Raw genomic sequence first — 13,273 nt, forward strand, 5'->3', positions numbered from 1 at the left:
AGCTTGCAACTAACCCAGCACTTGTACCAATGTGTGTTACAATGTCAAAGTGAACCCTGCTGAACAGATTTGAGAACAGGCTGAGGACTGTGGCCAGTTTTCATTCCCATGGCTGTGCATGTTCAGTAGCTGTTCAAAGATTCTCAAACTTGTTGACAAACTCTCACTAAGATAGGGTCTTGACTTACTTGCACAATGACCCATCAAAAAAAGTGAACTTGCTGGTTGTAAGGCTTTTGACTATGTAGCTTCCAGTTGAGAATGCAAAAGATTTTTGAAATGTTAGATGCCCAGCAAGTTTTTCCCAATTTGGAGATCTTGGTTAAACAACTTAAAATGCAGTGTGCATACTTGTATTTAGTTTAATCCTTTTACAATTACACAAAGGCAGGGAATCAAACCACAAGAGACCAACATGTACATACAAAAACATGTAATTTGGAGTCATCAGTATGCATTTTATTAAACATTTAAGGCATATGGTAATACCTGGCATAAACAGCATTACATTTCATTGTAGAATCCATCTAAACAGCAACTGCCTCACATGTACAAAAGCAGCTTTGATGAGATTAAAACACCAAATAATCAAGCACAGTTAACATTTGACCTGTTCTCCCCCACCAAAAAGGACAATTCTTACCTTCAATGAATTTACAGTTGCAAGACCCTTCTAAAAGACATTTCCAAATGAACTCAATACACAAGCTGCAATAGAGATGCTTAAATACACGAACTGTTGCATTGAATGAGTTTACTGTTCAACATTTGGAATAAAACTTGTCCTCTCTTCTAATAGATCATCCAATCAGAATTAAAGATGGAAGTTATCATCCATTAAATTCCTTCAAGTCCAACACTAGTGAAAGTTAAGCAATAGCACATTTCAATTTAAAGCCAGACTCAACATCAGCTTTTCAAATTTGTTGCATACTCTCTGGGAAAACATTGAACTGCAAATGCTATCAACAGGATCATCCTGTTATTGAGATAATAACTGCTAGTCTCGCAGCAGTTTCCAAACAGAAAACAAAATGCCTCACTTAAGATGCATTACCAATGAGTCAGTCAAGGGAGGGCCAATGGGACTGCACTTAATCTTTCCTGCAATTTTACAGCTGAATTTACAATATCACTGCCAAGTGCATGCTAACAGCTACCTTTTGAAGCTAGTTGAATCTCAAAACACTTTGCAAATTCTCCATTTGGCAGGCATAGAGTTTGCATGCACCAATGGGGGAGGGGAGAAGTGAGGTGCAGAGGAATGCATCTTTTAATTGTCACACCCAACAAATCAGTCAAGTAATGGATTCGCATTTTTCTTGCAGCTCAGCAAGTTGCAAAGCAAAACATCTGCGTAACAGACGACAAGCAGAAGGCTGTGATTTTGCATTGCCTTTACAAAAAGTCCTCCCCATAACTGGGGCTGGACTACATACATTCAGGGCCACACCATACATTATCAACTTTAACAGTGAACCAAAGTACCTTGCTAGGAAGCTCAAAGATCAGGACAAATTAATGGGAAACAATTACTCACCTTGCCAGCAAAAGTGACATAAAGCATCCTCCCTCTGGATTCAGCCATCACCCTGCAACTGGCAATTTGAGAGAACTGCAAGAGCAGATTTCATTTGCTTGTTGCTGTATGTTAAAACTCTATGGCAGAAGTTCTATAATGCACTATGGTAAATCTCAAAAAAAATCCAGCTTCAGAATGGGACAAATGGGTACAAGGCCTCAGTGCAGCCAACATTTAGCAACTCAAGCACCAAGCGGTCAGGACATCTGCCAACATCTTTCATTAAAAAGTCACCCATTGATGGATGCTGTAGTCTCTTCTCATATGTTGTTACAAGTCACAGCTACCACAGCCCAATACTCCTATTGTAACCCTAGCTAGACAAGTGCCAGAAAACAGCAGGACCTCCCAGTCCAGGTGACTGAATACTGCAAGGCAACTGTTACACCCAAAGTTTATTTTCAACAACCTCCTCCCCCCAAATTAAACACAGTCTCTAAAACTGTAGTGGTAATGCAAATTAAGAGGCAAGATATTAAATCTTTGTGGCTCCAGAGTCTGGAAAGGGTGTACATTAAACATTTGGCAGAGTATTTGCTCCTGTCCTACAGTTCAGGATGTTTAAAATACTGGTGTTCTTGCATTTGTTTTTAAATAGAAAAAAAAGCAGGGTCAAACTCAATTAAACTCAAGATTAAGCCAACATTCTGATTCAGCTTGTATTAAAATACAAGAGCAGCCTTTAGTTATTAAGTTTCAGTCAAGCTACTTCTGCTCAAAACTGGACATCTTCCTACAAGTGCCTGTTACTGGAGTGACTTATCTGACAGCCATCTTAATCCACAGAATTTATGTTAAAGTAACATTTTATTTGCCTCTTGACAGAATCTCAATGGTAGACCCACAATGAGAAGGCTCCTCTGGATCCAACAAGCACCTCTGACATTTGATTGTTGGTCAAAAGTTGAAGGACAAGAGATTTTCTTTGGTCCTCATTAGTGCCCGTAGTTAAACTGTTGGATCAATCCACTTCAAAAACTTGCAATAGGTTTTCAAAAGATTGGATGTAAACAAGAAAGCTTAAGACAATTTCAAATGTGAGCTTTTTAAATACTCAAGTCAAGAAAACAAACCTCGACTTCCAGTTCAAGGCTTCCTACTCCAAAAAAAAGGAATGTTTTTCCATTAAGTGCTCAGCTGCATTTCTATCCAAAGTTAATGTTTTCAGTTTAGAATGAATTACCTGAAGACCCTCAGCAGCCAGTGTATGTGAACAAAGGATTTGCAACTGTAAATCAAAGGCAGGTTGAGCCACATTAAGGCTGATTCAACTCTAAATCCAGACAAATGGTGAGTTTTATTGGAATATCCTTCATAATCTTTTCCTTTGACATCAACCACTTAACTGGATAAATTACATCATTTCATTCCAGTCATATTCAGAACCATTGGTCCACTGGCTTTAAGTCATATTGGCACATTTTCTAAGCTAGAAGATAAGACATTAGAGCTGCTGCTCAGGCTCAGTTTTGAATAAGGCAGTGTGTATTGTGAATGTTCAAACACCAGCTTAGTGGACAGATGAATGGATGCCAAATCCATCTAGCTTTAATTCTTTATTTCACATGTTAACTATTCTTGGGGGCAGGGTTGGAATTGGGAAGTGAAGCTCTGACTACAGAAAGGTTTGCAGCCCCATGAGTTTCTAGCAGTAGCAGGAACCTTGGCTGATTATCCCTTCTATAACAGAGGACAAAATTACATCCCTCCCGAGCAACTTAGCTCAGATGCAAGAGCCAAACGCAGAAAAAAAAAGTTATACTAACTGCAAAATAGATTACAGTGTTAAGTGTAATCTCAATTGGACAGTGCAGGGCAAGATCTTCCAAAAGTGGAATGGTTCTCAACCAATTCAAAAACATTAAAACAGGATGGAAGAATCTGACAGGAAGTGCATTGGAAGTATGATGGCCAATAACAATTAAAAGGAATATTTTATTTGAAGTATGCTCAATTACTAGAAAATTGGCAAATTTGCAGGCAAAGTTAACAATTACATTGCCACCAAAATTATTCCATAGGGCAGCAACAAAAAGATTGCTCTTTGGCTAACATGCACATGTCAACTCTAACTTTATATTTATACACAAGGCAAAGGATCATTTGTCCACCTGGGTAATGAGATTCCTTCAGCTCTTTGGTCCCAAGTTATTTATGCAAGATTGTAGACCTTAAGCATTTCCCTTCCACATCATATTTGACATGAAATTTCAAGATTTAAACCTTTATGGAATTTCCAAGAAACTGGAAATATTTCCATTTCACATCATTAAAGGGCTAAAATAAGGCCACAGTGACAATACAGCATAACAGATTATCCCAGTGAAGCACATGTTCCCCCCCCTCCTCCCACCAAATTAACACCAAGAATGTGTGGTAGGACAGTAGAGGCACTCTGCCACCTCTTGCCATTTCTAAATCATTCCCCCCTCTCCCAAACAGGAATGGCATCCCAGAGCCCACAAGTAGATCAATTCTTATAAATAGAACACTTAATGGCATTTTGAAATCCACACTTCGAATTTAGACTAAATGTATGGTCACCAGTACACCGAAGCCCACATTATGCACAAAATATAGAGGACAAGTTAGACAAACCCATCTTTAATCAATTATTGGAAATATCAGAATTCCATGCAAAGGCTTCCTCTTAGTTAAACCAAATGTTAACAGCAGGCATTTGGGTTATTTAGTAGGGACCAGGTTCTGATGAACTCAAGGTTTCAAATAAAATTCACTGGTTCAAAAATATTCAGTGCTGTAAACTAATCAGATTATAGTGTAGGTGTCACACTCTCCCTACTACTTGCAAAAGAAACTGATTCACCATATCCAATCATATATATCCAGACAAAGAAGAGAAGATAAATGGTTTTTACTACTTTGTATGTACGACACTCGTAGAGTCTAGATATTAAACTGTGGGTTTCTAGGCAAGAGGGAACATACCAAATTGAAGCCAAGTAATTACATGTTCCTTAAAAAGTGTAGAACAGTTTCATTAGATGCAATCATATCTACAAGAGGCTAATACTACAACTGAATGCATTAAATATCACTTGCCACATTTAAAAGACTTTCATCTTGGAATCTGAAAAGAAACATCTGCAGAATTATCCAAGGAGAAAGTGGGAATTAAACAAGTTGAAAATTCAAGGCACTGGATTTTGTATTCTGGTTTGTCTGGCAACTATGGTTTGATAGGCAGAGCTACCATTGGTTTGTTACCCCAGATATATGGCACCATCAGTGAAAATACAAATATGAATACTTGAAACTCAGGCAAAAGGACAAAAATCAGACTTGGTTACCAAGCAAGATGCAAGTGTCCTTTGCAGAATTAAAAAATGTTTAAAAACTACTGGGAGCTGTGGAAATATTTAGTTTACAACCTTATTGGGTAATGGAGCTCAACACGTCCAGATACCATCTGTGTTAACCCAAAAGTTATCAGCTGGTGCAGGAATAAAAAAAAGTACCAAGTTTGAATCATTGAAGCAAGGCAACATTGTTAGTGCTACTGCCGATCTGCTTCATGATTGAGTTGGTGTACACAAGTTGGATGGAGCTCCAGCATCACAGAAATCAGGTTTACAACTCGCGATGCAAGCTAAACAAGACATTTAAATTGAATAATTCACATTGGTCTTCGTGGCTCAAATCAAGTGAATCAGTTTTGTATTACCTTATCAATTCTTGAAAAGTTCATCCTGGGCGTCTGCAGATTTGCATTTGGCTTCAAAATGAGATTACTTTCTCCTCCATGAGGAAACAATGGAATTGGTCATAACACTCCAGGATAGATCAGTTTCTGGAGCCTATAATCCAGAAGGTTTGGTTAGAGAAGCCCAAATGGCAAAAGTGGAACTAGATTGGAGTGTGCAAGTCACTTACTCCATGCTTCCCCCCAGTGCACCTGATACTGAGGGGGGGAGGGAGAGAAGAGTTTATTTTCTAGCCAGAGGATAAAAAGTGGAATCCATTTTAAACAGTAGCTATGCTAAACTGGAGCACATACCTGGCAAGTTTAGTTACTTTTGCACATATTTGAATACGGCAGCAGACCAAAATTAAGAGGATTGTGGATGCTATTCCAGGTTAGACCAACACACAAAGAAACCTTGCCTTTAGCAAGGTTATATTTGGTGGGGGAAAGTGGGGTTATTCTATGATTTGATCATTCCAGAACATCCCATCATGCAAGAGTTGGTAGCTCCACCTTGTTGAGAGTGAGACTTAGTGCTATTCTTTTAAGAGGGGAACATTTCTACAATTTAAAATTGACAAAGCTCAAATAGCTTCCAGTGGAAACCACCATCATTCAACCCAAAGAAAAAGCAACTCATGTAGAATTAAGTGGTTTCCATTTCCTCAAATGACACCTTTAGTCTAGAAACAGTTTCTCCTAAAGTTTTACTACTTGTCAAGCCAAATCAACTGGCCAAGAACTTTGCACAACCCTAATAAAATTTTGTCTCATCAATTGGCACCTTCAAAAGAATCCCTAGACCCATGGGTTCAAGGGACTAGCTGAGAATCAAATCAGTACCAACCCAGTTCAGGATTTTATAGAATCTTAAGTTTCTGGGGGAAAAAAAACCACAGTTCAATATGAAACTGTGGAAAGGGATGGCTACTGCAGACAATACATCAAGTGCACCATTTCCAGAACAGCCATTTGGAGTAAGCCTATTGATTACAAGTGGCTTAATGCATTTTTACCATTACCCAATACATGCTGTCCACAGCAAGTGGCTGAGCCCTTGCCTCTAGCCAAAGGAGGCCTGTTAGACAGTGTGAATCAGCTAGTTACTTCATGGAGCTTTGTAGGGCCATAAGGACTATTCATAGTAATGATCTGAAAAGGAAAAAAGTGCAGAGTTTACTGTGTCAATTGTTCTATGCATTTAAAAAAAGTTTCTGACAGAACTTGGATGGGGGGTGGGTGGGTAAGGTGGTAAAATGTGAAGGGAAAATACAAAAACACATTGCAACAAATGTCACAAGCAACAAACTCAAGTCCAATTACAGGAGTAAATCAGTCAGGAGTCACTTCCCTATTTCAGCCCTCAAACTATCAAATCTATCTTCAGGTCAAAAAAGGTTAAGAGTTTTAGCTAATTCATGAGGTTATCCCTGCCTTACAGATACACTTAATTTTCAGTTGTGGCATCAGTTGTCTTGACCTCAGGGACCAGAATGATTTTTCCAATGTTTTTGTGCTCCTGCATATGCTTCATAGCATCACCAACCTGCAAGAGAGAAATTCACACTTAGGAATTGGCACCAAGGTGGTAACATTAAACCCAATTTATTCTGGTTAAAGATTACAAAAGCAGACAACATTTTAGCAGGAAAGATTCTTGTCATCCAGGCAACAAATCCTACCGAAGTGCCAATATTTGATCCACCAGAAATATTAAAATAATTGCTTGTCCCTAAATGACAACTGCAGTTGCTCTGCCAAGTAGATGGTCATGCTTTAAGGACTAGGTCACTTGAAACAAGGGAGTACAGAACAAAATGCCATCTTGACCTCACTATTTTTCCAGTTGAATCATACTTTTAAATCAAAAAAAGTCTGTTACTTCAATTAAATCTAGTGTAATGATGGGAGTAAAATACTAGACAAAAGGACACTCCAGATTACCATCATTCAAAATTCTTCCAATATCATTCGAAAAAACAAGCAGGAGAATTTCCTCTCCTGGTATGGAGAATTGTTATCACAAAGATCAATTTTACCTTCGAGTAACTCATTGTGCTATTGACTTTCAATTTGCATTTTATTAAACTGGCTGTTAGTATAAATAGCATCAAATATATTTAAGCAGCATACAATGCCAATGTGCATGTTTTTCAATTTGTTGTAAATAACTACGATAGAGTTTGAATATCCATTTAAAGTATAAAACAATTTTGGTGGACAAGATCCAGTGTGCACAGGAACATCTGCAATTTATTAGTGTAATAACCACTTCCCAGATCTGGAAAAGTTATGCTATAATCAATGCTAAGTACAAGCTCATCTGACAGGAAACCTAGTGTTGAAGTCACCACTTGATGGCATCTTACACAGAATTTGGGAAACCAAGTCAAACATTTACTAACCATAATACAATGTCACCCACTCCAAAAAGAACACAGTAAATTGCAGTGATTAAAAACTTTGGTCTGATTTACAATTGCATCATTTCATCCATTAACTATTCTGTAGAGACCAAATATTTAATGCATGCTTTAGAAGGAACAGATTACAGATAAAACCATTAGCAAGACATTTTATGCTGCTGTTGTTGCTGCCAGAGACCAACTGTAAAATAGATTTGTCAAATACAGGATTAGATTTAATGCAAGTCTAGGATTACATACCACGAGTCAAAACACTTCTGGACATGGAAGCAGTCGTTCACAAACAGTCCCACTCCCTAATTGTTCAACTGGAGCTCAACATCGCACTCCATTGAATGAGCACTTGGTATCCAACTGCTAAAGGTAGACTCATTGCACTGCTGAGCGCTATGTTAAGGGCCATACCCGATTAACGGATTAAACTGATTCAGTCATCTTCAACTCAAATGAAACTAAAGAAGCCAACATTGTAAAGAGAAAATGTCAAATAATCCAATGCAAATAGTTTAAGATGGGGGTGGGATTTCCAGTCAGGGGAACAAAAACTAAAGATTAAATTGTCATTGCCATGTGATTGATTTTCATTAGGATAATGGTTATCTAGCCAGAAAGCTGGTGGATATAAAAAGAGTGGAGAAGGTTGTCAAAGAAAGCAGCAGGATATAGATCAGTTGGAAATTTGGGTGGAGAAGTGGCAGATGGAGTTTAATCAGGACAAGTGTGAAGTGACACATTGAGAGATCAAGTGCAAGAGGAAAGTATACAGTAAATGGCAGAATCTGGAGGAACACTAACAAGGGACCTTGGGATACAGGTCCCTAGCTCTCAAAGTAGCAACACAAGTGGATGGATGGTAAAAGGTTGTGTACAGCATGCTTGCTTTTAATTGGTCAGGACACAGTATGAAGTTGGGAAGTCAGATTGCAGCTGTACAAAATATTGTTTAATCCACATTTGGAGTACAGTACACATTTCTGGTCACCATACTATAGGAAGGATATGGAGGCTTTGGAGAGGGTGAAGAAGAGGTTCATTAGGATGTTGAATAGATTGGGGTACAAGGAGAGAATAGACAAATTTGAATTTCCCTGAAGCATTGGAGGCCAAGTGATGTGTACAAAATTATTAAAATTAAAATGTAGATCATCCCTCCCCACCAGGATGGGAATGTCAAATAATGGAGGGCATAAGAGGGAGAATGTTTAAAGATTTGCGACACATAGTGGTAGGTGCCTAGAATAGTCTGCCAGGTGAGGTGGTAGAAAGCAGATATGATGGCAATGTTTAAGAGACATTTAAACAGACATGAACAGGTAGAGAATGAAGGCTTACATATCATGTGCAGACAGATGGGGTTAATTTAGACTGGCATCATGTTTGGTGCAGACATGGTGGGCTGAAGGGCATGTTCTATGTTCATAAATGGACAAATTAAGGGGACAGGAAGCAGACCATGACAAAGGTGTTGCTTGTTACCCAAGTCAATAATAGCCAAATGTGCAACAAGCCAAGTAACCAGCAGTTGGATTCAAAGCAAGTGCGAAGTGAGTATGGCAGTACAGTAAATTTTTACCAAAAGCAAGAGTGATATTTTAAGCTAACTATTCAGTTTGGAAATTGCAATTTCATTCAATCTTGCCAGGTTACGGCTGTTCTTGCAGTTTGTAGAACTTCATTTACAGTGAAGCAGCAGCTTGGAAAACCCAAAAGAACAAGTCCAGGCCCAATAGATACTCAACAGCCAAACCACTTATTCACTCCACAATTTTTTTTAAAAAGATCCCTGCAGCTTCTTGTCATTTCTAATCTTCCCCCTACTCAGCCAATGTCCAATTACAACACTATTTCTGGTCTTATTTATTCAAAGTTAAAGTTATAGGTTGTGCTTTCAGTGGCCAAGGCCCAAATAAATTCCCACCCTAAAGAACACTTCCTCCCAGATACTCAAAATGCACCACTGTCCACTGGCATGTGTCCCTTTAAAATCTGTGGCTTTATGTCCAACTATTTTGGGTAACAAGCAACACCTTGGGACAGTCCATCACCTTAAAGGATGTAGAAATAGGGATGACTGGAACCCGTAGCACAGAATGCTGGTATTGCAGAGGCAGTGTTTGTAGATGATTAACATTTCAGATTGCTATAATATTCTGATGAAAAGTCATCAACTCCAAATATTAAATTTCTCCACATATTGTTCACCCTCATTTCTTAAAGTTTTTAAGATTTCAAATCCACAGCATTTTGATGTTATTGTTCATCCAACCAGCTATTCAAAACTTGTTCCATTCCTACCAATACTTCAGCTGACTATATTCACAACAGGTTGCGAAGGTTGAGTAGGGAGACTGCAGCATCTGGACAAACAAATGAGCTTGGTTAAACAGAAGAAACACTAACCTGGCTTAAAAATTTAGGAAGTTGCTCAGACCAGAGACTATTTAATTCAAATTTAGTAAGGTGTTAGACAAGTCCCACATGGGAGGCAGGTCAGCTAATGGAATCCAAAATTGGCTTGGTAATAGGAGGCAAAGGGTAGTGGTGGAAGGATGCTTTTCTTATTGGAATTCTGATGCTGGCACCCTAGTTTGCAATATATATTAATGGCTTCTTCATGAAGATGGAGGCATGATTAGCAAGTTTGCTGATGATATGAAAATTGGTGGTGTGCATAACAAGGAAAGTTGTCCAAGAACAGATCAGATGGAAAGTTGGGTAGAGTGCTGGCAGATGGAATTTAATACTGACAAGTGTGAGGCAATGCATGGGGGGGGGTGGGGGGGGGCACACACAGGGGAAGGGAGTCAAATAGGGGCATGACATGTATAGTAAAATGGTAGGGAAATCAAGGATTGTTGGTGAACAGAGGAACCTTGGGTTCAAGTCCATAGTTCCCCAGTGATACGAGTAGATAGGTGGTGAAGCAGGCACATTGTATGCTTGCCTTCATAGGTTAGAGCTGAGAATATAAAGGTTGGGAGGTTACATTGCAAACTCACAAATCACTTGTAAGAGTGCACTTGATTATAGGCTGCAGTTCTGCACACCACTATACAGGAAGGATGTGTTTGCAATGGAGAGTGCATACTAGGACGTTGCCCAAATTAGATGACTTTGCTCGAAGGAAGACAGGCTCAACCAATTTCACTCTCCCCATAACCAAAGGGAGCTGAAAAGGTGACTTGTTAGAGGTATATGACAGGCATAGTCAGTCAGGATCCTTTTGCACACAATAGGGGTGTCAAAAGCAAGAGGGCATGGGTTTGAAGGTAAGAGAGAGGACTTTCGGAGGGGACCTGAGGGGAAAAGTTCTAATATCTGGAACTTGCTGCCAGAGGGTGGGAGGAATCAGATGCAATTGTGTTTAAAAGAGACATTTAAAGAGGTATTTGAATAGGCAAGGCATAGAAGGATAGAAACAATGTGAGAAAACGGGATTGTGGATGGGCAAAGAGGTCAGTATGGACTTGGTGGGCTGAAGGGCCATGTGTTGTACAGCTATACAGACTAACATTTATGTGGAAGCAAAGAAAGCACACTGCTTCTAGGTTAGAAGTGGGGATATTTGCTCATGGTTGTGCAAATTCAATTCTTTTCACAACATGGTAGAAATGAAACAATCCATACATACTGTAGCTAAACTTCCAGTATATTCAGGCATGGGCCTATTTGTGGCATGAATATTACCTGCCTCGTGGCAATACCCAATTGTCTAACTACTTTATAGCCAAATGGCATTACCATCAAAGTTATTGGCTGATGTCCCTGGGAGAGGGTGGGATTGCAGGCAAGAGGTGGGATGTCACTATTTAGAAACTTGGGCAGTGATAAAACACTGTTGCTACAGAGCAGAAGGGTTGGGTAACCTGTGCCTGAAGAGTGACTCCCCTTCTAAAGCTACTCCACCAGTCTGCAAGTTCAGGAGCATGGCCTATACAGCAAGTGCAGCTTCAAGATCCCACCATCTGGGGCAAAGCAGTCCATCCGGGTGCCTTAAACATGTACTCTGCTTCCATAATATACAAAAGTGAACAGTTTTGATTAAGGGTCTTCATCCTGAAATGTTAACCATTCCTCTCCCTACAGATGCTGCCTGATCAAGTATTTCCAGCATTTATTTTAGTATTTCCACCATCTGCAGTTTTTATTTTTAACCCTCTACTCTTATTAGCTGCAGTTCATATCTACAATGTACACTATGGTTACCCACCTAAACAACCAACAGCACCTACCAAACCCACCTCTACCAAAATGAGGACAGGAGCAGCAGGCACCCAAGAACATTATCTACAGATTCCACACGTCACAATCTATCCAGACTTGGAAATACCAGTTCCTTCATTACTGTCTAAATCCTGGAATTCTGTATCCAACAAAACCGTAGGATTACCTTCACTAGAAGATCCATTACAATTCTTAGATGGTGATTCACCATCAAGGGCAAGGTGGGAATTGGCAACAAATGGTGGCCTTGCCAATGCCCATGTTCCAACTAAAATGAAAATGTGGCTAAATGCTGACATTTAAAGAGGTCCTACAGGGAGTTTAGTGAAGCATCAGTGAGGTTCAGGAAAGAAATCTTGATCCAGGGTCTAGACTGCAGAAGTCAAGGAGATCAATGATAGGATTTAAAGAGAAATGGCATATGTAAGCATAGTTAAAAAGGGGAATATTCAGAGGGGTGAGAGAGTTCAGAAATCAGTAGGTGTGTGATAATGAGGTAGGCAGTTTTCATCCATAAAAACAAGTTGGTAAGTGGTTGAGAAGTGGCAAATAGAATTTCAATCCTATAAAATGAGTTACATTTTTGGGAGGACTAAAAAAAAGCAAGAATATACAAAATGAATGGCAAGACCCTGGATATACTAAGGAATGAAGGGATCTGGTGTACATGTCAAAAGGTTCCCTCAAAAGGTGGCAGCAGCACAGATTGATAAGGTGGCTAAGAGACCATACCAGATTCAGATCACTGGAGGTTAAAGTCCTTTCCTTCCCCCACCTGATAAATGGGCATGATGTGCTACAAGTTTCAGACTTGAAGGTCCTGCAAATAAAGGCCACAAGGACTGGTAGTAGACTTTCATTTCCTGCAGCTTCAAGATTCGAAGTTAATTTGCTCATTGGGCTACGGGCTTTATAGAGGCAGATGTGGAATCAATGGCACTTGTGCAGGGGAAAGGCCAGATGGATTAGTTTGTGTCTTAATGGTTGTGCAGGTGGTGGTAAAAGAGAAGAGAATGGACTGGTGTGTGGGAAGGAGAAGTAAGAGTTGAGAAGTTAATGGAAGGACAAATTGGTAGAGTAAATGCCTTCTTATAACCGTAGGACAATTAAGTGAAAGACAAGCATCAGATATTAAAATTAATGTACCAGTCTAGTTAACATCCTAATACAAGTAATGTTTGTATCAGGGGAATCTAACAGAGCGTGACAGTTTTTCCCCAGAATTCAGAAAATGGGATCATTTTAAATCTGACCAAAAACCAATTTAATGAAGGGGTGGGGGACCAACACGGAATTAGAAAGCTTTTCTCACTGTGACTTCCTCGTCTAAGATTG

General features: G+C 39.4%; 1 protein-coding gene across 1 annotated transcript in view; it reads right to left on the reverse strand.

The window, feature by feature from the left end:
• Nucleotides 1–376: 376 nt before the first annotated feature.
• vat1 (vesicle amine transport 1) overlaps nt 377–13,273 on the reverse strand; it is a 41,105-nt gene continuing 28,208 nt past the window's right edge. The window contains exon 6 of the mRNA XM_052038712.1: nt 377–6,834. Coding sequence (XP_051894672.1) covers nt 6,736–6,834 — 99 coding nt within the window. The 3' untranslated portion in view covers nt 377–6,735. The remainder of the gene's footprint in view (nt 6,835–13,273) is intronic.

The sequence above is a fragment of the Pristis pectinata genome, chromosome 25, assembly GCF_009764475.1.
Source record: "Pristis pectinata isolate sPriPec2 chromosome 25, sPriPec2.1.pri, whole genome shotgun sequence".
In the NCBI taxonomy this organism is placed as follows: domain Eukaryota; kingdom Metazoa; phylum Chordata; class Chondrichthyes; order Rhinopristiformes; family Pristidae; genus Pristis; species Pristis pectinata.